At 33.9% G+C, this 24,039-nt stretch overlaps 1 protein-coding gene across 2 annotated transcripts in view; it reads left to right on the top strand.

The window, feature by feature from the left end:
- Positions 1–24,039, top strand: part of CSMD3 (CUB and Sushi multiple domains 3) — a 1,208,741-nt gene that overhangs the window by 561,133 nt on the left and 623,569 nt on the right. For both annotated transcript variants that reach the window (XM_032760296.2, XM_032760295.2), the window contains one exon: positions 8,098–8,219. In XM_032760296.2, the coding sequence (XP_032616187.1) occupies positions 8,098–8,219 (122 nt within the window). The remainder of the gene's footprint in view (positions 1–8,097; positions 8,220–24,039) is intronic.

Raw genomic sequence — 24,039 nt, 5'->3', positions numbered from 1 at the left:
ATATGCCATGATAGAAACTCAAACTATCAGCCTTGTTGCAAAGAATGAATGTCAAGAATAAAATTCAAATACCAACGATGATGGTTGAGCAAAGAAAGATTAGAAAGGTACCTGAAACATGTGAGTAGCACTTGCCTTGGCCTGCCCCTATGAAGTCAGGGATAGTTCCCTTTTCTTGCTGAGATATAGTCACGCCATTTCTCTCAACATCCAAATATCACTGGCTGCTGAAAGTTGTCCATCTTTAGGTACCAACATTTATCCATTTCCAGTGATTTCATATTTGCTCCCAAGAATATTTATTGTCTTGCCTGACACAGCCCAATGAGAAACATTTAAATAAGTAAGTCCTTCGTTGGTACATCTCTCTTCGTCTGGGCTATCCTGACTTGCACTTCACAAGATTTGAGCTGTACGTACTCACTCATTGTTACATAGTTACATCTTATTAGAATATCTAATTTTCCAAAGTACAAGTTAGAGTTTCTAGAAGCAATAGAAACTATTAAGTAAAAAATAATATGGCCTATTTTGTCTATCACATCATGTGCAGCAGAAAATTTATAGTTTATGCCGTTGTCAATACCAAGTTACTTTCAGAGAATATCAAGTTAGTCTGTGACACTATGAATATTTATCCTTATGCCTGGCTAATAAACAAAGAAGCCACTGTAAAGATAGATAGAAATGGAATTAATTCTACTAGGGGCAAGACTACAATACTTAACTCTCAAGTGAACAACCACAAAAAGGGAAATGCTGCAAATACATTTGAATTAAACTTGATTCTTCTAGCGGATTCATTATTTTCCATGTCACATATGTCAGCAAACAGTTTAAATAATAATAAAAACATTACTCTGATATAGTAAAGGCCTCAATGGGCAAGAATATAACATTCAGGCTCTATCAACTTCATTGCATCTCTTGGGAAAGCCATTCAGAGCACACAGATAACTGCATGATATAATCATATTATCATATTAGGCTTATCAGAGCTTATGGGTGACATGGTACAACTAACTAAGTTTAAAAGTTAAAAAAAACTGAGATCTAGGTGATTTGAATTTGCTCAAGTGGAAACATGAAGATGCAGGGATAGTTGAAGATTTGAAGATACAAGAACTACAAACTTCATCCTAAAGATGAAAAATGAACCACAAACTTCACACTAATAACTCCTTTAATGACATATGCTATCATACTCCTCATAACAGCAACAAAATGTTCCTTACCAGAAATCTTTCAACAACCCTAATACATAGCCTTAGAATAGCAGGCAGTAGGACGTGCTTGTTCACACAATGTTAATGAATCCTTTGTGGATTAATTACCACATTCTACATTCACCAAAAGGTAGAAGCTTGAATTGCTACCAAAGCCCAAAGGGGAAAAAAATTGGAAGACATAAATGATAAACAAAACCAAATCTTTGTTGTGACTCTAAGTGTTTTAATCATTTGCTCACTCTTTCATTCACTGAGTGTATTCTATGTGGCATGCACAATTTTATGTGCTGGAGATTCCATGATAAACAAAACCAAGTTCTTGCTTTCATCAATGTGACATTCTAATGAGGAAAACAGACAGTAAACAATTGTCTGTGTGTGTGTGTGTGTGTGTGTGTGTGTGTGTGTGTGTGTGGTATATAAAGGTAATACTTAAGAAACTAAAGTTTAGAGATATTAATCAGAATAGGCCTTGTATGGAATACTGTTTGAGTAGAAACTTATGCCAGGTGAGAAAAATAGAAAGTGCTAGGGTCTTAAAAGTGTGAACATTTTCACTGTGTTTAAGGGATTACAAGTAAGTGAGTGGAAAGAGCTTTACAGAATTTACAAATTCTAAGAATCTGTTTGAGTAAGATTACAAAAGTCCTTCAATATTATTTTAAAAATCATGACGGAAAAATTCAAGAAGGAAAATTCCAGGAGAGAGCGAAAACGGTACTTCAGGGCACCCAGAGACAACTATAGACAGATCTCAGTTGATATATTCTGTGCAAAAAAGAATCCTTAACCTGTGAATCATGTCCTTACTCAATCAAAAAATAAAATGTCAGCTTGTCTTACTTGTGTAGTTGGAACACTGTATCTGTCACAAATCTAAATGCCTGAAGGTTACAGTTAAAGCTAAACATACTTCACTGTACTTAACCTTATTCCTAGGCATTTTCCAAAGCGTGGTTAACTGTATGTGTTTTACCTGAGGGAAAAATAGGAATACATTGGTAGACAAGCTAGGAATAAATCTTTTGCCTTCTGCTTCTGTACTTCTATCAATGTTAGCAGTATTTTGCAATGTCTCTGCAGGTATTGGTTCATTTTATTCCACAAACAGGACTGTAAAATGTATAAGGTAGCCCTTTTTAATCTTCCTTTATAAAAACACAGGTGGCATGTGAATGAAATAAGCAAAATATTTTATAAAATATCAACTCTGTCTAAAGCACTAAAAGTTAAGATAATCATAAATATAGGAAATGTATAAATGTTAGCTAACCTATTAGTTCATTATAAACTGCTCAAATCAGGATGTTAGCATTTTTATTATAATAAGCTGTCCCATTCAGAACGTGCCCTATTTTTCCATTTCTACAAGTTTTATTTAATGCCCTTTCATTGTTTTTTTTTAGTAGTTACCTTTATAAGACTTCTGTCTTATACATCTTTTGCTAAATATATTTTTCAAAATTATATATAATTCCTGCTGATTGTATAAATTGGACCTTTCCATTTGGATTGCTAACTATTTTTGTTATAAAAGAAACCTATACAGCCGGGCACGGTGGCTCACACCTGTAATCCCAGCACTTCGGGAGGCCGAGGCGGGCTGATCACTTGGGGTCAGGAGTTCAAGACTAGCCTGGCCAACATGGTGAAACCTCATCTCTACTAAAAATACAAAAAAATGAACCGAGCATGGGGATGGGCACCTGTAATTCCAGATACTTGGGAGGCTGAGGCAGGAGAATCGCTTGAACCTGGGAGGTGGAGGTTGCAATGAGCCGAGATTGTGCCACTGCACTTCAGCCTGGGTAACAGAGTGAGACTCCATCTAAAACAACAACAACAACAACAACAACAGAAAACAACAAAAAAGAAACCTATACATTTTTATATGAATTATATATTTTAAAACCAAAATATAGGACTCTTGAAAATAATACAGCATATTGTGTTAGATAAATTATTATATCTCTTGAATGTAAGACAGAAAAATTATATTGCATGTAAATAATGATGTGTTTCTTATTCAAATTATGTAACTCTTCAAATTTTTTTTATTTTTTTGCTTTGCCTGGAACCTCTAAGACAATATTGAATGGTATCACTAGTGTAGGGATCCACATTTTGTTCTAATCTTTAATGACCAAAGTTGTCATATTCAATTTATAACCCAATACTTGCTTTGATTTCATACATTCATTGGTTTATTTACAAGGTTTTTTTTTCTTTTTCTACTATTTCTATTTTTCTGAGACCATAAGCATGGAATTCTTATATACTAAGAAATTTCAGCCGAATTTCTCAAATGTATTACTTTACTGTAGTCCATTTACTGTAATCACATTTATTTATTTCCTTTGTGTTACTAAAGGCTCAATTGAAGAGGAGAATTTGTGTCAAAATAATGTATGAACTCAATACAATTTAATACAGATACAGATTTAATACAGTAAAAATCTCCTTTACTTTGACAAATAGACACAACTAAACTTTGTGGAAAAATAAATAATAATGGATAATAAAGAAAATTATGAAATTGAATAAGAATGGGGAGATGTGTGTCATCTATGTAAAAAATGACTAAAACAGTATGGTACTGGCAGAAGAATAATCATAGATCAGTAGGCCAATATGAAGAAAAAGGCTCAGATACATATATGAGTTTCTTATACATTTATGTACGGTCTATATAAATATAATATAAATGGTATTTTTAGTTCAGGACAAATAATATAGAATTTACTATAAATGCTCCTTTACCTTGCCCCATATGAAACCAATTTGTAGATGAAGTTTAATTATAATATAATAAAACTATTAAAGAATGAGAAATAAAGGTTGTATTTCAATCTTAGATTTGAAGAAAATATTTCTTGAGTAAGATATAAAATACAAGATCTAAAAGAAGACAGTGACAGATTTACACATATTTTTATGCATACAGAGAAAAGTTAATTCAAAGCAAAGTCGAAAACAACAAAAGTCTGTAAGAAAATATTTGTAGCACATATAAAAGGGTTAATATTAGTAACACACAGGAAGTTTCTATAAATCAGCAAGAAAAAAATTGAAATGAGGAAAAGTGTACAAAGAGAAAAGTCAGAGCAAAAAATAGAGACAACAATAAAGACTTCTGTTAAAGCATACTAAAAATGTAGAGAAAGAATTGAAAATTAAAACAGTGACATTCCTGACAGAATGACAAAAGCATAATGATTGATACTATCATTTTGGCGACAGCCTGGGAAAGTGTTCTCCTTTTAATATTATTTTTGGGAGTATACTGAACAAACTTTTGGAGAGTAATTTAGGCACATTTATCAAATTTTTAAATGCTCACATATTGTAACTAATTAATATTTCTTCTAAGAATTAATCCTACAATAAGAACACAAGTATAAAGCACAAATACAATGGAATTCAAGAGAAAAATTACTCATTGTTGTAAGCCACTGCGATTTTGCAGTTTGTCTTTCCATAATAATGAATTTGTTTTTATTTTTTCAACTATAAAACATAATACATAAATGTACCAAGATCTTCACTGTATTTGTGTTGCTAAGTGGGAACTGCTGCAACTCTTCAAATAGCAGGTCTGTTCTACATGTCTTCTTATTTCCCACTGCAGGATTAAGGAAACCTCCTAATTATCATGTGCTATTCTCATAGTGGAAGCCTGTCAAAAACATCCAATAGTTCTATCAGCTTCTGTTTGTACTGTTAAATCTGCAAATGAAAAAAACCTATATGTACTGACCTAGAGCAGTCGTCATGATATATGCAAAAAAAGTCTTCAGACTAATATTATAGAATTAGCTATGTTTGTTAAAACACACAAATGCATTAAGAAAACAAGAAATATGCAAAAACTCATAGTGCCACAAAACAAAAATGTCTGTAGATATACAACTTGTTAAGTGGTTACTGTCAGGTTTGGATGGAAGCAGATAAGCAGACCAAAATATTTACAGGTGATTGTTACTTGCCATTTTATAAATGCTTTTGCCTTATTTTTATAGAAAAAGAAAGTCATTTTCATAGAAGGCAGTTTTTCACTGTGAAACATATTTATGAAGATTCTTCATCAGCATGAAGGGAGCACTATTATATAGTTAATTTAAGAGCTGTGCGGAAGAACTTGGATATTTGTTTCTTTAGCAAACATACCTACATCATGAAAGCCATTGTACTGTGAGTTAACAAAGATGATAAACAAGGCCTTGCCTTCAAAAGATTCTAAGTGTGTATATAGTTTAGAAAACAAAGGATGCCAGAGAATTACGAAGTATTAAGTACCACTCAGAGAAGGAGTATATTCAATCAGAAAGCTATAGCCACTACAAACCAATTGCTTTGTGATTGCTATAAATTTCTCATTTCTATAAAGTTCTTAGAGTCTTTCAGGCTGCATTCCCTATCAGGCCACTAGCACCTAAACACTTGTATAAATGTGCTGTTTAAATAATGTGCTATGAAATGTACAATCCATTACGGAACCCTTAGTGGAAGAATTAGAAACCCTGCTTATGGAAAGAAGTGGCACATCACCTTGGCTTTGTTTAAGTAAATAGAATATCTGCAAGTAAATGTAAGAAGGAATAATATTCTAGACCTACAAAACAGCATGAAAAATATAGAAAATTATAAAGAGTATGGTAAATTCAAAGAAGAACAAGTTGTCTGTTCTGGCACAAGTAAAGTGTATGACTATGTAGAATGGCAGGTCATTGTACTAGAAAATAAATTTAGGTCCTCATAGGAATAATTTTATATTCTCTATTAGGAATTTGTACTTTATTCCATCGGAAATAGATACCAAGCTTTCATGCAGTTAGGTAATGTAATTAAATCTGTGTTTTAGAAAGATAAATATAGTATCAGTGAGGAGGATGTAATAGAGAAGTTGGAGTCTAGAAAAGGGGTTAAGTAGCTATTATCAGTACAAGAAAAATGAGGAAGAAGCACTGGACACTGGGAAGAGAAGAAATGAAGCAAAACAGAGATGTTTCCACAGAGGAAAACAGAATAGACCTTGAGGAGTATATATTATGCAAGGCGAGGATCTGGATAGTCTATTCAAGAAATATTTAATTGAAAGTGCTTCCTCAAAGCATCTAATGGAATGTCCAGCGGACAGAAAATTAATCTAGAAATCAGGAGAGATGCCAAAGCTGGTGATGTAGATTTGAGAGCTATCAACAAAGAAATGTCCTTTCCAGTCATAGAAGTGAATTAGTTTAACCATTCAGAGAAACCATTGAACAAATAGAAAAGAGGAGATTAAATCAATTTAGAATTATGCTACTTAAGGGTCAGATGGGAAAAATAAAACCAGAACAAATAATATGGTAGAGCAGAACTATTTAAAACATACATGCAAATAATCAGGAGAGCTTAATACTATGTAAGGGAAGGCAGAGAATTTCAAACAAAGCTTATCAATATTATCAATACTTTGCATTACTGCTGAGATATCAAATATGTGGAAAAATGAAGAGATACTATATTTAGCAATTATGAGTTCATTGCTGGCTTTGAAAAAGCAATTTAAACACTGAAATGAGAATGAGAATCGGACTGAAATATTTTGAAGAGTGAAAGGGGAGAGAAAAATGGAGTGGAGAGCATAGAATACTTACAAGAAGTTAAGTAGTAAATGGGGAAAAAAGACTGAATTGCAAATAATGGTAAGGGAAGAAAAACACAATTTATTATTTTTTCTATACAAGATAATATGATTTTATTGGTTAAAATATAGAAATTATACACACACACTCACAAGATAATTAAAAGTACTTTAACTATTAAATCAACACAAGATATAACCATCAAGTTGCAGGAAAGTTGTCTGAAATAGATTTATGCTATAAAGAGAAGAAACTAATAAAGAAATCCACATGTAACATACAAGAAAGACACACTTTTAGTGATGTAAAAAACAAGACTTGAGTCAGAAGACCTGGGCCGAAATTCTGAGTACTATATACTAGAAGCATGACTTTGACTATGTCAAGCAAACTTTTAGGAGGTCCATAAACTGATTTTCAAAGTGGTGATGATGATAACTATGTACAGATTTAAGTGCATATGAAAATATACATTTAACTGTTCATCATTTAAATATACAATAGATTATTTTTGACAGATTAGAAAATGATAATATGGGCAAGATTTGATAGAACGGGGCAAAGAAATCAAAATCAAAAGCAGTGGCATCCAGAAATTTATGGTGGTCAAGAAGCAAGTTAAGAAACAGAAACAGTATGGTCACTAGCTCATTTATTAAGTAGAAGAAAGATGGGTTAGAAAACTGAGACAACGCTACAACTTTCAACTTTTGTGGGAATTCATTACAATTACTTAAATGTAACTGTTTTTTTTTTTTTTAGTTTGAGTTCTTTAATTCATAGTTATAAGTACAGAAAGAGAAGTTTTTCTATTGATCGTTCTCAACTGCACTACTGTGAGTCCTAGGGTACTTAATAAACACAAATAAAAACACTTTTTAGATCGCTTCATTAACCCAAGGCTCTGTTTCACTCTCTTTGTGTATTTTTGTTAACACAATATTGGGTAAATACACCTTTCTCTAATTAAACATACCTATTTAAAGTCAGAGAACAATTTATCATGCCTCAAATTTCTATTCATAACTAGTTTTCCGTTAATGCTGAAAATATCGAGCTTATGAATCCCAGGGTCTTAAAAACATTGTATTTTGATAAGTGACATTAGAATACCATAATATATATTTCAATGTGGTTATAATCGTGTCATTTTGAATGTAAAGTCTATTTTCAAGATATTTTATTGTTGTAATTTTACATGTGACATATGTTCATCTTTTAAAATGCAATTTCTCTTTTAGTGAAAACGTGTGGCTCTAATCTTCAAGGACCAAGTGGTACCTTTACATCTCCCAACTTTCCATTCCAGTATGACAGCAATGCACAATGCGTCTGGGTCATCACAGCAGTGAATACAAATAAGGTAAGAGAACACCATCTGTGATTAAAAAAAAAAGTCATAGTCATAAAGACAAAGGCAAAGAAATAATACGGAACATGCAGTATGGAAAATTTATAACTCAAGTAGGATTTTGGCAATATTCCCTACTTACCCGTTTATAAACCCAGTTTATACGAGAAATTTGGGAAAAAATAAAAATAATACAATTCTACTCCAAGCTACTAACATATAAACCAAAAGGTTAAAATTATAAATGAATGCCTTCTGAGATACATTTTTGAAGGTTGTAAGTGTATCCTTTTTAAAAGGAATCATGAATAGTGGCTGTTTTTGTATCTTCTCTGTTTGACACATCATTCAGGTCAATCCTGTTTTTATAAATAGCTGCCTCTAATTTCAATGTTTCTCTATTGCTATATATCACATAGCTATTTATTTGAAATAGTTGGTTTAATGTGCTCTGCACTAATAAAGAATTTATATTTTAGATATTTCAAAAAGTTGAATTGCCTTTCTATTTGATTCTAATATGAGTAACACATCTAAATATGTATGTGCCACTATACCTCAAGAAAAATTATAACACAATGAATGTAAACGCAGCGGAAAATTTTGCTGGTTTTTCTTTCCTGCTCTTGCTATCCTGCTTCTGTTTGTAAGATGTGATTTTACAGCAATAGAGAGGACCTAAATAGGAAAAAATCATCATTTCTCTCAAATCTTCAAATTATGTGATAACTTCTTTGGGCTAGATTTTAAAAAGTTTGGTGGTAGAACTCATGAAATTGGGCCAGATTGTGTTTCATATACTGATGTGTAATTTTCAGATAACTGTTATTTAACCTCTCTGATGTTGTTTCTTTATCTATGACATGTGAATAATAAAGACATGTATTTTATAGTATCATAAGAAATATGTAAGATAATGCAAACACAGTTGTTAGTAAAGCTAATAAGGCCTTGAAATACATTATTAATTCATTGTTGTTAAAGTATGTATTGCCTCCCGGGAATTTTTGTGATCACTTGTCAAGTTCTTGAAACCTAATTCTAAGATCAGCAGAGTTGGTTTAAAACTCAACCAAGGGACTATTAGATTTGTCTCGCAGAAGAGCCCTGATTTATAAATCAGAAGAACTAGATCAGAAACCTGCTGTGCCCCAAATTATCTCTACAAACTTGTGTAAATTTCTAAATCAAAGCCCTCAGTTGCATGAAGGAAATCATGTTATCCACCTAACCTGTGTCGTCAGTTCTATTCAATGCAACAAATATTTATTGATTTATTTCTCTGTGCAAATTATTGGTTGTTGAGAAAAAAAAACATGAAGTGCTTGGAAAACTGACATTTGTTGAACACTTCGCATGCTGTACACTATTCTCAGCAGTTTTTTTCTAGCACTTTTTATAAATTATTTAATCCTTGTAAGACTCTCATGAGGGAGATACTTTTATTGTCTGCATTTAAGCAAACCTATAAATAACTTGTCAAAGATCACATAGTTAGCAAAGGTCAGAGGTGTGTACTTTACGAGATATGTGTAGGTACGAAGACTTATCTCACAGTAGGCTATAAGTATCTTTTTCCGAGATAGATATGAAGCAAATTCATTATAAAGTATGGAATAAACACATTTAATTAATCTTGCGTTGAGATGGAGATATTGTTTTGTCTTTGCAATTACATGTAATTGTCATCGACATGTGGTATTATCTCATGTTCTATAAGATGTTTGCTTTGCTAACTTTAAATCATTATTATTACGGAATTACCTGAAGTTTCAGAGGTTGTCACATTTCTAATTGTTTATATTACCTAATTTACTCAAATTTATTTCTCCTTTTTCTCCAAAAACAATGCAAATTATTTTCTTAGGAGGACATAATACTTTCAGTTCTTTGCTATTTTTATTAATAAATGTAGACAATTAATTTTGATCTGTTAGGTTAACTCTTTTTTAAGATGTCTTACAGAAATTGGTTTACAAGAATTATTCATCATGAGCCACAATAAGGATTATATTTTACCTTGTGACCTAGTTCAAACACACAGACACACACACACACACACACACACCACAGTTTCACACATATAAAACATTTTCCATTACATGAATGCACTCCTGTATTTTTCATTCTAGTCGACTATAATCTGTTTATTATTAAAACATTGATTATGCCCCACTAAATTAATTTCATGATGCACTAACAGTTTATAACACATAGTTTTAAAAACACTGTTAGAAGTATTCACTTTCATAGATTACTCCTTGGAACCCTTTTCAGAAGGAAATTGTTGGTATAAATCATAAGCACACAGCTATACTAGTTGGCATACATCCCAATTAACCAAGGTGATTAATACCTCTACATTTATAATTTGTTCAGTAATTATTGTTCGTGTTTTTCTGTAAATTTGGGCAATTATGGTGTTCTAAATGTACTAAAACAGTACATGGTTGATGGAAAAAGTAACCTGAGATTTAAAATTTGACGAAATTAATTAATCAAATTTCAATCTAGGCTGTCACTCTCACTATGAGAGCCCAGCCACAGTCTCTTTTTCATAGATTCGAGGTCATAATACCCTATCATAAGGTTGTACAGACAAGAACATGTGAAATTCCTGATATAAAGCAAGTTCACCTTAAATGACACCTATTTTTATTGCCAAATGCTGCCATCTCCTCAAGAAACATACTTCCTTCCTGTTATTTACTGGACTTAACATATATTAATGCAAAATTATCATTACATATAATTTTCTTCTATATTTCATTATATGGTTGAATAATTTATAGGTGACTGTCTTATTCTAAAACATTAAACATTAAATTATTATTACTAATCAGTTTACAGACATTGCAATTAAGTTCACAGGAAATAAAATATAATAACAGCATTATAATCTAAACTAATATACATTTTTGATGTTCATTTATGCCCCTTCCACAAGCTTCTGTAAGGGAATGTTTCCTTTAATTACGGCATTTGAGTGATGAAAATAATTGAGGGTTTCTTCATAACAGCAAGTTAAAATATTAGATTAGTACTTTAAATGTACCTAGTCTTTGAATTAATTGTTCTTCTTGCATTAAGGTACACATTCAGCATTAGCTCCATGTGTGAAATGAAGACTGAAAACATACCTGAATCTGTTTGTTCTTCTTTATCACTTTGCCTCTTATACTTGTTTTTCCAAGTTTCAAAAGATAATCATATATTACTTCTCCAACTGGAATAAAAATATGTTACATTGCTTGAGTGTAAATAAAACCCTGGAGAATTAGAATAGGAAATTCCAGATTTATAGCTCCTCGGGGACGGATCTTGAGGCAAAGCAAAAAAAAAAAAAAAAAAAGCTTCACTAAGACATATTTGAAGGGAATCATATCCTATTAACCAAGCAACAAACTCATAGAAATGCCCATGTCTGCATCTATGCATCTGTGCATCTATCATCTATTTCTCTATATATCTATTTGTGTATACAGGTATATATGTTATGCATCTATCTGTCATCTATTATCTAATTGTCATTCATCCATCCATCTATTTTTTAATCCCTCTATTTATATCTCTATTTATCCTTCTATAGAACTCATGATACTTGGGATATTATAGGCCAATTTTAATTAAAACACAAAGTCTGACTTTTTAGACAGAAAGTTTCTGATTTGTCTGATTGATTTTACAGTTTTTCTGTTTATAAAATATCATGGACACTTTCTATAAATTGAGTTAACTAATGATGCAAGATTTTGAGAAAACTATATTTAAAATACTTGTAAAATTGGAGTAGAAATTGCATCCTTTGCAGCTATTTATACTAAGAATTTTAAATAATAGATGTCAATGTAAAATTGTAGGAGAAAGTACAGTTTCCAAAATCTTTTTATTTATGTGAGCAAGAGTTTGAAGGATATTGGTCTAGCTGATAGAAATGGAATGTGAGCTGCATATTTAATTTTAAATTTACCAGTAGCCACATTTTTTAGGAGATGAAATTAATTTTAATTTTATATTTAACCACAGATATTATAATTTCAACATGTATTTGGCATAAAATTAATGCAAGCATTTACCATCTCTTTTTTTATTCTTAATCTTTGAAATCTAGAATGTATCTAGCAAGTTTATCACATCACAGTGCAAACTAGCCTTATTTCTCGTGCTCAGTAGCCACATATTGCTGGTGGCTACCATAATGACCATTTCCATCACCACTGAGATTTCTATTGGATTGCTCTGTGTGGAGAATGAAAGGCGATGGTGGTGGATATTGAAGAGAATAAGTGCCTCATTGCAAGGTAATTGCCTCAGGTGAAGTTTTTGATAGGACTTCAGGGAAAGGAAAAACGGAATGGCAGAAATTGGCAGAAATGACTTTGAAAGACTCGGGTTTTAAGATTCTGCACTTTATCACAGAGCATCCAAATGTCTCTATTTTAAATTTCATGATCCCATTCCTTCTCAGTGAATTCCCTAGCTTCTACATAAGAAACTTTGTGAGTCTGTAAGTTCAGATTACATTCTAATTAGGTAACTTGCATAATTAAATTTGGGGTATGTTTTAGCCATACCTGCCCAGTGCTACAGGTTCACCATAGAAGGTCTCTTGTTCTCTGACTATGATGTGAGCTGTAATTTCTCTTTATGGCTTCAATGCAGTCATCAATCGCCATCTCCCTCCATTGTCCTTGTAGTCTTGGATATGTTAGCATCAAGTGCAGCAACCCCTTGCCCTCTCCCCACAGATTTTGTTTTCAAAATCTGTTTCAATCATAAAAGATAAGTAATTGCATATGACATTTTTTACTGTCCAAGAACTCAGCTCTGACAAGACCAAAAAATAAGCAAACCACTCCCACAAAACCCATTTTTGAAGGTCTTAGGCTCACTCTTGATATGAATGACTACACTGACAAGGTCTAGTCAGAAAAATATAATCTATATTAGCTATTTAAAATGAATGGAATTTAATTTGGGGAATTGTTACACAGGCATTGCATATGTAATGCATAAAGAGTAAAAATTAATGAAGAAGCAATAACTATGTAGACAGATAACATCCTTTTTTCATCCAGAAAGAAAAGTAAAAACTGTGGTATTACCAGAACCTAAGAGCTTGCAGTAAAAACAGTCTAGATCTGGTGCTCAAATTTCAAAGGAGGAAATCTTTCATCGTTGGTGGTCACACTTCTGAGGAAGGGATGTGAGCTAGCAGGTTTAGGCAGCCACTAAAGAAAAAAAAAGAATCTGAGAATTGTAATGTGCAGTGTTCCAACCCAAATATCAAAGGGCAGAATACAGAAGGGTTGGCTAGAGCTAAGAGACAGCACATAAATAATTAGCACAGTATTGCTTTCAAGTAAAAGGGAAAAGCTACAGGTGGAGCTAGTTTAGGAGAAAAAACAGTTTATCTTTGTTACATTTGAAGTATCTGTTAGATTGGATATCAAGTGGATGTAAAATCCAGATATCTTTTTTTAAAAGGATAGAGGCGGAAGTTTGCAAATTGTCAGCTATAGATGTTGTTTGAAACCATGAGACTGAAAGATCTCAAAGAAAGTCTTGGAGGGGAAGCCACAGTTAGAATACATAGCGGATGAACAGCCAGGTGTAGTGGCTCACACCGGTAATCCGAACACTTTGAGATGCCGAAGAGAGCAGATCACCTGAGGTCAGGAGTTTGAGACCAGCATTGCCAAGATGGCAAAACCCTGTCTCTACTAAAAATACAAAAATCAACCGGGTGCGATGGCAGGCACCTGTAATCGCAGCTACTAGGGAGGCTGAGGCAGGAGAACCGCTTGAACCTGGGAGGCAGAGCTTGCAGTAAGCCGAGATCATGCCACTGCCCTCCAGCCTGGGCGACAGAGCCAGACTCTGTCTCGAGGGAAAAAAAAAAAAAAAAAAAGAAAGTTATCAACAACTGGCAACAGCTAATAAGTAGGATGCCTAGTTGAAAAATTCTTGCATTTTTTTTGTATACTTCTTCTAATGTTACATTTTTATGTTATTAAAGACTGCCCATTCCGAACCCAGGAAACAAATATCCATGGAAGAATCAGATTAAGTGTCTCAAGTATATTTGAACTACTATTTAAAATGTAAATATATAACATTAGTAATAAAAATTGCAAAATGTATTTATATTATTAATATAATCACAACAACACTTGCTATTTATTTATTTATTTTTGAGACAGAGTCTCGCTCTGTCGCCCAGGCTGGAGTGCAGTGGCGCCATCTCAGCTCACTGCAAGCTCCGCCTCCCGGATTCACTCCATTCTCTTGCCTCAGCCTCCCGAGTAACTGGGACTGCATGCGCCCGCCACCACGCTGGGCTAATTTTTTGTAATTTTAGTAGATAAGGTGTTTCACCGTGTTAGCCAGGATGATCTCGATCTCCTGACTTCACGATCCACCCGCCTCGGCCTCCCAAAGTGCTGGGATTATAGGCGTGAGCCACCGCGCCTGACCTATTTTTTCTTAATTGATAATAGATAACAACTGTATCTCGTGTGTGTCCCATTAATTATTTTCATTCAAATTTCCTTCATATTACTTACAAAGTACTTCTCGTGTTCAGTATTGGAAAGCACTGATTAAAATAAAATACAGTGATCAGAATTACTCAAGTGTATTTGCCTTTAAAAATAAAAGAACAATCAAATGAGAGAAGCATGCAGTCCCTTTCTTGTATTCTGTGTCCAGGCCTTCTTACTATATCATTGAATCCACGTTTTTCAATTAAGTATAAATGTTGACTTTTTCAGGAAAACAAAAAAATCCAAATTTCAGTCCTAAACTGATATTCTAGGACTCAGCTTGAAGTCACCCTTAATTCTAATCCCATCACATGCCCTATAATGAAAATTAAGTTTGGGATTTATTTCTGAGTGTTTAAGTTTGGTGTTAGTGATTGGAAATCTGTCCTGTTTTCTACCCATGTGTGCATTCTATTATCTTTAATTGTTAGGTTGGGATCTTCTCTTGTCATCACTAGTCTCTTTTTCAGGTACTGAAGTCCTATTGCTGATCCATACCCTCCTTTCTGGAGCTTTGAAACCCACCAAAATAATTTCTCTAAGCAAATTGTCTGAGTTGCTGCTCCTGGCTCCCTCACTGCTCTGTTGACCCCTGAACAAATCTTCTCAAAATAACCTTTCTCTTCCTTTACTGCCATGTTACCATTTATCTAATAGGTGTCCTCTCCAATTTTACAACTGGTTCTATCCTCTGAGACTTTCTTTCTACGGGGAATACTTATTTATTCATTCAAATAAATATCTATTGAGTGGCTACTAATCCCAGGTGTAGTTCTGAAAGCTGACGATTCAAAGGCCTTTTTTTTTTTTTGAGATGGAGTCTTGCCCTGTCACCCAGGCTGGAGTGTAATGGTGCGATCTTGGCTCACTGCAACCTGCGCCTCCCAGGTTCAAGCAGTTCTCCTGCCTCAGCCTCCCAAGTAGCTGGGATTATGGGCACATGCCACCACACCTGGCTAATTTTTGCATTTTTAGTAGAGATGGGATTTCACCATGTTGGCCAGGCTGGTCTCGAAGTCCTGACCTCATGATCTGCCCACCTCGGCCTCATAAGTGCTGGGATCGCAGGCGTGAGCCACCGCGCCCGGCTCAAAGGTCCTTTATATCACAATTTCCTTGTATCCTTTATATCACAATTCTATCTCTCATAGGTCTTACATTGTTCTCAGGTAGATTATCAGGGGGAAGAATGAGAAAAAACGTGAAACTGGGCCTGTAGTAGACTTGAATCCATGTTAGTTTTTTTGCTTACACAGCATCCATCTGTTCTCCATAATTTTTAAAAGCCGAAAAACTACCTTTCTGCCATTCTGTGTGGTCCTGGAGGGGACATTAATCAAAGTTACGCTGTCCCTAACCCTTCCACCTTCATTTGCCAAGAAGATCCCACACAGTGGTATGCTGGAGGTAACTTTTATCAGCTCTTGAGAGCGCTGATGTAATTATAAGGAATACAACAAGTTGGTTGTTAAGCATATCCAATAATAAAATTGAAATCATCTGAACTAAAATATAACGTTACATTAAAAACAAAAGTAATAACTACACAAAACTCATTATTTCATAATCTTTTACTAGTCTTTACTATTAGCTATGCCCCGAGGTTATTTAAATCTATTTTGACCATATGCTGGAGCTACTATATGATGATGAAAGACTGTGCATCTCTTCCCCAATCTGTATTCAGTCTCTTTGGCAGCTTCAGTTTGGACATAGTGGTACAATTTACACTATAGAAATAGGCAAACTCAAGAAATCAGAACTTTTATTCATTGTGTAGATATAGAAAGTGAAGAAGAAAATATTGATACTAAAGATTCAATTTTTAAGTGTATTGAGTCTGTAGTGATTACATTGTGAATGGCACAAAAAAATTGAGGAAATATTCTCCAGTATTCAAAAACTATGATCTGATTCAGTAATGAAGTCATTCACATCATTGACAGACAAATGATGTTTCAACATATGTATTCATTTTTATAATTATGTTTCACTCATTAACACAAATTAAATATCAACCAACATTCATGTGAGAACTATACCAGTTCATTCATCAATTTGTAACCATGAGTTAGCTACAGATACAAATGTTTGGCAGACATCGACAAAAGCATTTTCTGCAAAGCATTCGGCTGTGTGGAATTTATAATCAGGAATATTGTATATTTGTCATTATTTGTAAATTTTGTGTTACACATTCTTTATATAAGTGAAATTTTAATAAGCATGTTTTTCAAACAGCCAATTGTTAAGCACTTACTAATACACTCCTCTTGTCATGTGACCCAAGTTTAGTCACTCCATTTCTTACTGAACCTTGAAGAAAATAGCACACACTGAAAAATATTGGTGTTGATTTATCAGAAGGAAAACCCTTCAGAGTAGTAGTAAATAACAATAGTTAATGTTCACTGGATGTTTACTATATATGAAGAATGTTTCTAAAGCCTTTGCATACAATATTTAATTCAGTTTTACAACAACCCTAACATGTAGGTACAATTATTATCCCTATTTTTCATGTGAGGAAATAGAGTCAGAGAGAGAAAGTAATTTGCCAAAGGCTACAATTTAAGAAACTGGATTCAAAACTAGGCATTGACTCTTACAATGATCACTGATTCTTTCCTGCTACCTAGAACCCAAAGTTTCCTGGGCTCCTATCCTTTATTTAATCTGGAATTTTAGCTTCTGCTTGCTTCCGTGTCCTACCCCATAACTTAAAATACATATTTTACTTAAGCTAGCCAAAATGGTTTTCTGTTACTTCTCACCAAAAAACTCTGAGACAGGGAGATAATGATATACATCATTTTGTTATTATCTCCTGATCTAGTATAAACAGAGTCTAATGCAATACTTAACATCCCAGTTTGCTTCTAGAATAATTCTAGCACATTCCACTATAGCCTGAAAATTGATAATATGCTTATTTCTTCTATTTTTATCCATATCTGGTTGGAGAAAATCTAGCTGATTAAAACACATGCTAGTGTTGGCTACCTTTACTTTGTTAGGTTGCTAATAGATTTTTGAGATGTGATTCTTCCAATATAAACATGTAAATTATAGTAAAATTACAATGATTTTAATTAGACAATTCTTCCATATAAAGTAAAGAACTAAGCTGAAAATGTAGAGGAGCATAATTCTTTATGGCTTTTTGACCACCCCCTGCTCTCTTTAAATGTAATATACTTTTATCAATATTGAGTTATTGTTATGAGGATAATTTTGATGACTCCAGGATGTCAGCAAATCTCACAACGAAGAAAATACAATTCATTGAGTGGTAAGTAATGAAAGATTAAATTACTGGGCATAGAAGAATATAATTCATAGAGAATAAAGACGGGCATATGAGGTTGACTTCAGTTCAGATTATAACTCTCGCTAGCTTAGTAGAAGTCTTAATTGTCAGAGGAAATAAAATATATCATCAAAAGAGTAACTATTGACTATGGCTTTAAAAAATGTTGCGTAACACTAGACAAAAGCACATATTTGTTTTTGTATTTTAAAACTATGAATATTTACTTTGTTTTAAATTTGCCTCACATCACTTGTGGAACTTAAGATTTAGAGAATATAGCTTACCATGACCAAGGTGAATTAACGAAGGAGGCCAAGGGAATGGTATGATTTTAAGTGTACATATTTAAAAATTCACTCTGGAGCTTCCCACCCTACTTATAAATGCCTTTCTTTTGTGGAATAAGGCATGGATAGAATGTGAACCTGAGTCAAAAGCTCAGAATTGTTGTGCAGATCATCTCACCTCTCTGAATCTCAGTTTTCTCATCTTTAAATTAGGGGTAATCATCCTTGCCTCACCATGTCATAGGAGTCTTGAAGTATCACACAAGTTAATAAATAAAACAGTACTTTGTACATTGGAAATTATCTTGTAAGTGTAAGGAATTATATATGCTTATTTTTCATCCCATCCCTTATTACAAAGATGACTTTTAGTAAATGACATTATCAGATAGACCATTATATATATATTGAGATATGTTGAGTAATTAAGGATGTGTAAGTGTAAGCATAGTACCTAGCTCGTAGTGGGTGACCAGTTAACATTTATTGTATAAATAAAATAATTAATATGAGTAAGCAATATATATTATTTGGAAATTACTAGGTGCTTTGATACAGCACAGTCTAAGATGAGTGCACAATGAATAGCAAATATTTTGTTGGTATCTATACTGCTTTATAAATAAATGCTAACTACATTTATATTAAATAATATTTGTGCCTGCATATCATTTTCTCTAGAGCTACCATAAGGCATAGTTACTGGGTTTTTCATATAGTTCTGATAAAACTTTATTACAACATTTCATATCATTCTGAAACATAGATTTGATTTCTGTTGAAGTGAAGTATTAAATGAGTTTTTCTCTGCTCTTATGTTTTTATAGACACTTGTCCCAAACTTAAATTCAGGTAAAGATGGACAGCCTTTTCTAGTAGATGAAGTTCCTTTTCAGACAGGCCATTCCATTCTTTGGCCTATTTTAAAAACAAGTAATGAAGGTCCAATTTAGAATGAGGGTAAAATAATGAAATTGTGAAATATTACCTTTGTACATTCAATACATTTAAGCCCATATTTTTTCTTTAGATCCATTAAATACAATCTTAATCTTCCTCCCCATAAAGTCTTCAGGCATCAGAATACACTCTTGAACTCACCTGTAACACTGTCATCTGAACAATTCTTGTCACTTTTCCATCTTTAGAGATAGCCTTTTGCCACTTCATTTAGTCAGCCCATTTATAGGTACTAGTTCTTTGTGCCAAATATTTGGAGATTTGGTACCTGTGCCAAGCTTCAGTGCCAGGTCTGAAACCTCAGCCAGGCATAGAGAGTCACTTTTCCGCGTACTACAGCTGTCTTCACTTATGTTCCCAAAAAAGCAGGCCCAAAAGAAGGAATTATATGCTGCTGATTCTTTAAGAAAGTGCACCCAGGAGAAACTATTAAGGGAGTGGGAGAGGCAGGACAAGAAGGAAGTTAAGCAAGGTGCAATTTCAGACAAAATCCAAGCCTCTGCTGGATCTCATGCAGTATAAATTACACCTGATAGTTTATCCCAACTCAAGGCAAAGAAGCTGTGCTCTCATACTTCTGCACGCCATGATCATGATCATAGGGTAAGTGATACCCAGATCTTTCAGGGCTCATGTGTGGACCAAGTGGGCTACTGTAGCCTGAAAGCAGTCTCCAGAAGACTCATAGCTATACACGTTTAGAGACAAATGCACAGTATATGGAAGATAATGAACAGATAACAGAAAGGGCAAGAAGCATCCAAGGGTTTATTGATCACCTGGAGCATTGACAGTATCTACTACAATGGAGCAGGCACTAACAAGAGCAAACCTGAGGCAGCAGTACAGGGATAAACTGAAATTAAAGCCAGGTTGGCAGTCCTAACAAAGCATGATTCAGAAAGAACCTAGTAGCAGAGTGAAGATCTTGATACAAAACAATTAGATGGAAATTAGAAAAACCATCTAGAAGGTTCCCCAAGCCAAGAAAAGTAGCTCTGGTCACTGTTTATAGAACACCCAGGCTTGGCAGTAGAATTTTAAAGGCCTGATCTTTTATTTCCCCTCCTCCTAAGTGAGCCATAGCTGTATAGCACTACCTTAACTATTCCTAGCCCCTGCCAATGGTACTGATTTTTTTGTTCAAATGGTTTATTTAATTGAAATACTTTATTTAAAGTGAATTACTCTGTGCAAGGACAATAAAATTAAATATCAATAAATATAAATAAATAAATATCAATAAAGAAAAAATGAGGCCAGATGCAGTGACTCATACCTGGGAGCTGCTTTGGGAGGCCAAGATGGGAGGATCACTTGAGGCCAGGAATTTGAGACCATCCTGGGCAAGACCCTTTTTCTACAAAACAATTTTTAAAAATTAGCCAGGTGGGCATGGTGGCACATATCTTTAGAACCAGTTACTCAGGAGGCTGGGGTGGAAGGATCACTTGAGTCCAGGAGTTTAAGGATGAATGAGCTGTAACCCTGCTGCTGCATTCCAGCCTGGGTGACAGAGCAACACCCTATCTCAAGAAAATTAAAAAGCATATTTATAAAGGGAAAGAAAAAGGAAGGAAGGAAGGAAGGAAGGAAGGAGGTAAGGAAGAAAGGAAGGAAGGGAGGGAGGGAGGGAGGGAAAGAAAGAAAGAAAAAAAAAGAAGAAAGGAAGGAAGGAAGGAAGGAAGGATGGAAGGAAGGAAGGGAGAGAGAGAGAGAAGGAAAGAAAGTGGGAAAAAAGATTATTTCTTTTTTAAAATGGGAAAAAAGAACTATCTCTGGATAGAAGATTACATGCATTTTCCCCTTTAATTTTGTACTAACAAAAAATTCAGTATCAAATAAGCTATATGCTTTATTTTATAATGAAAACATATTTTAAAATAATAAATTAAGTAAAAGAAAGGCATAGGTATAGAGTGAGTGATATTATTGACTACTTCCTTCTCCTTGAAACTTTATCCTCCCCGGCCTCTTTATTCTCTGTTTTCCTGAATTTCCCCCATGTTTCCAGGCTTTTGCTAGTGACCTTATCCTTAAATATTAGTGTTCCTCTATATTAAGAATTCAAACATTTTTCATTTTACATTCTTCTCCTTTTCCTTCACATATCTAAATACAAAGTCCAATGAATTCATTATAGTTAATTAGTATGCCTTGAAGTTGTTTAATTCCCTCTCACCCAGGTTTCCATTATTCTCCTTTGGATTAATAACCAGCTTTCCAATTAGTGAATCTTCATCTCATTTTTCTGCTTACACCAAGCCTGTTACTTTCCAAAAAATTCAGTGTCATGTTTTATTCTGAGATGAAATAATGTCTTCTTCTTTGTAAAATATTTAAATGGTTCTGCATAGCTTTATAGAGGAAGCCATGGACAACCTAAACTACTCTTGTGTTAGACTTATACTTCAACACTCTATTTAGCCCCCAAAGCACTTCTAGGACCCTATAGTTTGGGGATAAGCCGCGCCTTCTGTAGGGAATATACTTTTTCACTTTGTTTACACATCTCCAATCTTGTGACCCTGTTTATTAATGGCATCTTCTAGGACTCAAGTAATCTTTTACCTTTTCCTAGAAGCCTGTCCTATCTTCCCTCCTAGATTGGGAAAGCCTACTCTGCATAGCTGACCCATGTGTTGTCACATTACATTGTACTTACACGTTTGTGCACTTATTTTCCTTAGTTTAACCCTTAAGGACAAAAACCAGTTCTTGAGTCCATGCATCCTTAATATCTAATGAAGTAACTGTCATGTGGGAGTTTTTCAAATGAATATTTATTGAAATAACTGAGCAATTATTCCTAGATGAAACAGTTGCTTGTTTATTTCCATGTGTTTTAGCTCTTTCTAGGAATGTCTCTGGTTCTTACCAACAAAGTAGGCAAAATATGCAAATGGCAAAGCATTTTTGTTTGTATTTTTTCCACTACTCTTCCCACTACTAACCATTGGGTATACCCACAATTTTAATCTCAATATTATGATTATAGTGGAATGATATGCATAATCAGAGCTGTGTTGAATAATAATTTGACATAAATAGTAAGGAATTCAAATAAATTATGGCAATCGACGTACTTTATACAACCAAATATAGTCTTTTTGGGGTCGGCATAGGGGAGGAAAAAGAGAGACTGGGCAAAGAAGGCCTTAATTAAAACAACCAAGATACACAGGCTTTTCAATTATGATTAGGTTTGGATGTCAGTGACAGAAAACGCATAACAGAGACTTAAACAAGATATGTATCTGGTCCAAGACTAATGGTGTCTCTGCTCCAGAAATTTCTCAGAGCCATAGGCTAACTCACCACCCTACCATTCACAATTTGTGGTCTTTGTCTTAGGTTGCAACGTGGTGTCTAACCCAACTAGGAAGTAGGTTGGGGGAAGTGATAAATAAGGAAAACAAAGGATAAATGTAAGCTATCTCTTAAGAAATATTCCTTGAAGTTGCTTCAAAACATTTCTATTTATATCTTATTTTTGCAATAATCTAACAACATTCTCATACTTAGCTGCAAGAGAGAATGGAAAATATAATTTTTACTAAGGACAACTTGCTACCAGCTAGGAATTCTACTATGGTAGGAGAAGGAGTACATGGATGTTTGGGAAAGATATGACAACCTCTGTTACACATATTTAGTCCAAAATTGATGAGTGAACAAAGAATATTCCCATTTAAGTACTAGCTAGCAAGATAAAAGATATTAGGAAAAAACTCATAATTTTATTACTGTTACTGATTTTTTTGAATTAATTATATTAAATTGTAGATGAATTGAGTGTATGTGACAGGCACTATGCTAAGCTATTTTTATGTATCTTCTCACTTAATCCTCCTATTAATTGTATGAATAGTTAATATTATTGTATATATTGTATAGGTGCAGAAACAAGTTTGGAAAACTTATGTGGCTTATGTAAATTTGCAGGGTGAGCCAGTGGCTTTATTAAATGAAATAAGAAGGATGAAGTCTGGATGCTGTTTTAAAAGTGACAGTTCTATTGCTGCTGTAACAAATTACTGTAAACTTAGTAGCTTAAAACAAATAATAATATTAATATAAATAAGAACATTCATTATTTTATAATTCTGTTGGTCAGCAGTTCAGCATGGGGCTCACTGCAATAAAACTATGTTGTCAGCACACTATATTCCTTTTTGGAAAATCTGGGAAAGAATGTTTCCTGTTAATTGATCTTGTTGGCAGAATTCAGTTCCTTGTAGTTCCTCAAGATCTTCATTTTTTCTTGGCTCTTAGCTGAGGTCCATTCCCAGTCTTCTTCCTCCATCTTCAAATCCAGCGAAGATGTGTCTAGTCCTTCTGATGTCACATTTGCACATTCTTCTGACTTCTTCCTCTAATTTTCAGACTTGCATGAATAGATTTGGCCCCCTCTAGAAATCCAGAATAAAGTTTTCATCTCAAGATTCTTAAATTGAATCACAACTTCAAGTCCCTTTTAACATGTCTGGTAATATATTCACAGCCTTTTTTTGGATTAGGGAGTGGACATCTTTAATTAGGTATTCTGCCTATCCCAGGTGGCAATGAGGAGTAACAAGGAAATTGGACAGCAGAAGACACTGTGTCCTCACATGGAAAGTGAGAAAGACAAGGGAGCTTAATGCTGCCTCTTTTATGAGCATCTAAATCCCATTTACGAGGGAGGAGCCCTCATGGCACATCACCTCTTTTTTTTTTTTTTTTTT

Source organism: Hylobates moloch, unplaced genomic scaffold (genome assembly GCF_009828535.3).
Source record: "Hylobates moloch isolate HMO894 unplaced genomic scaffold, HMol_V3 SCAFFOLD_9, whole genome shotgun sequence".
Taxonomy (NCBI): Eukaryota; Metazoa; Chordata; class Mammalia; order Primates; family Hylobatidae; genus Hylobates; species Hylobates moloch.
This window is presented reverse-complemented; position numbering and strand designations above follow the sequence as displayed.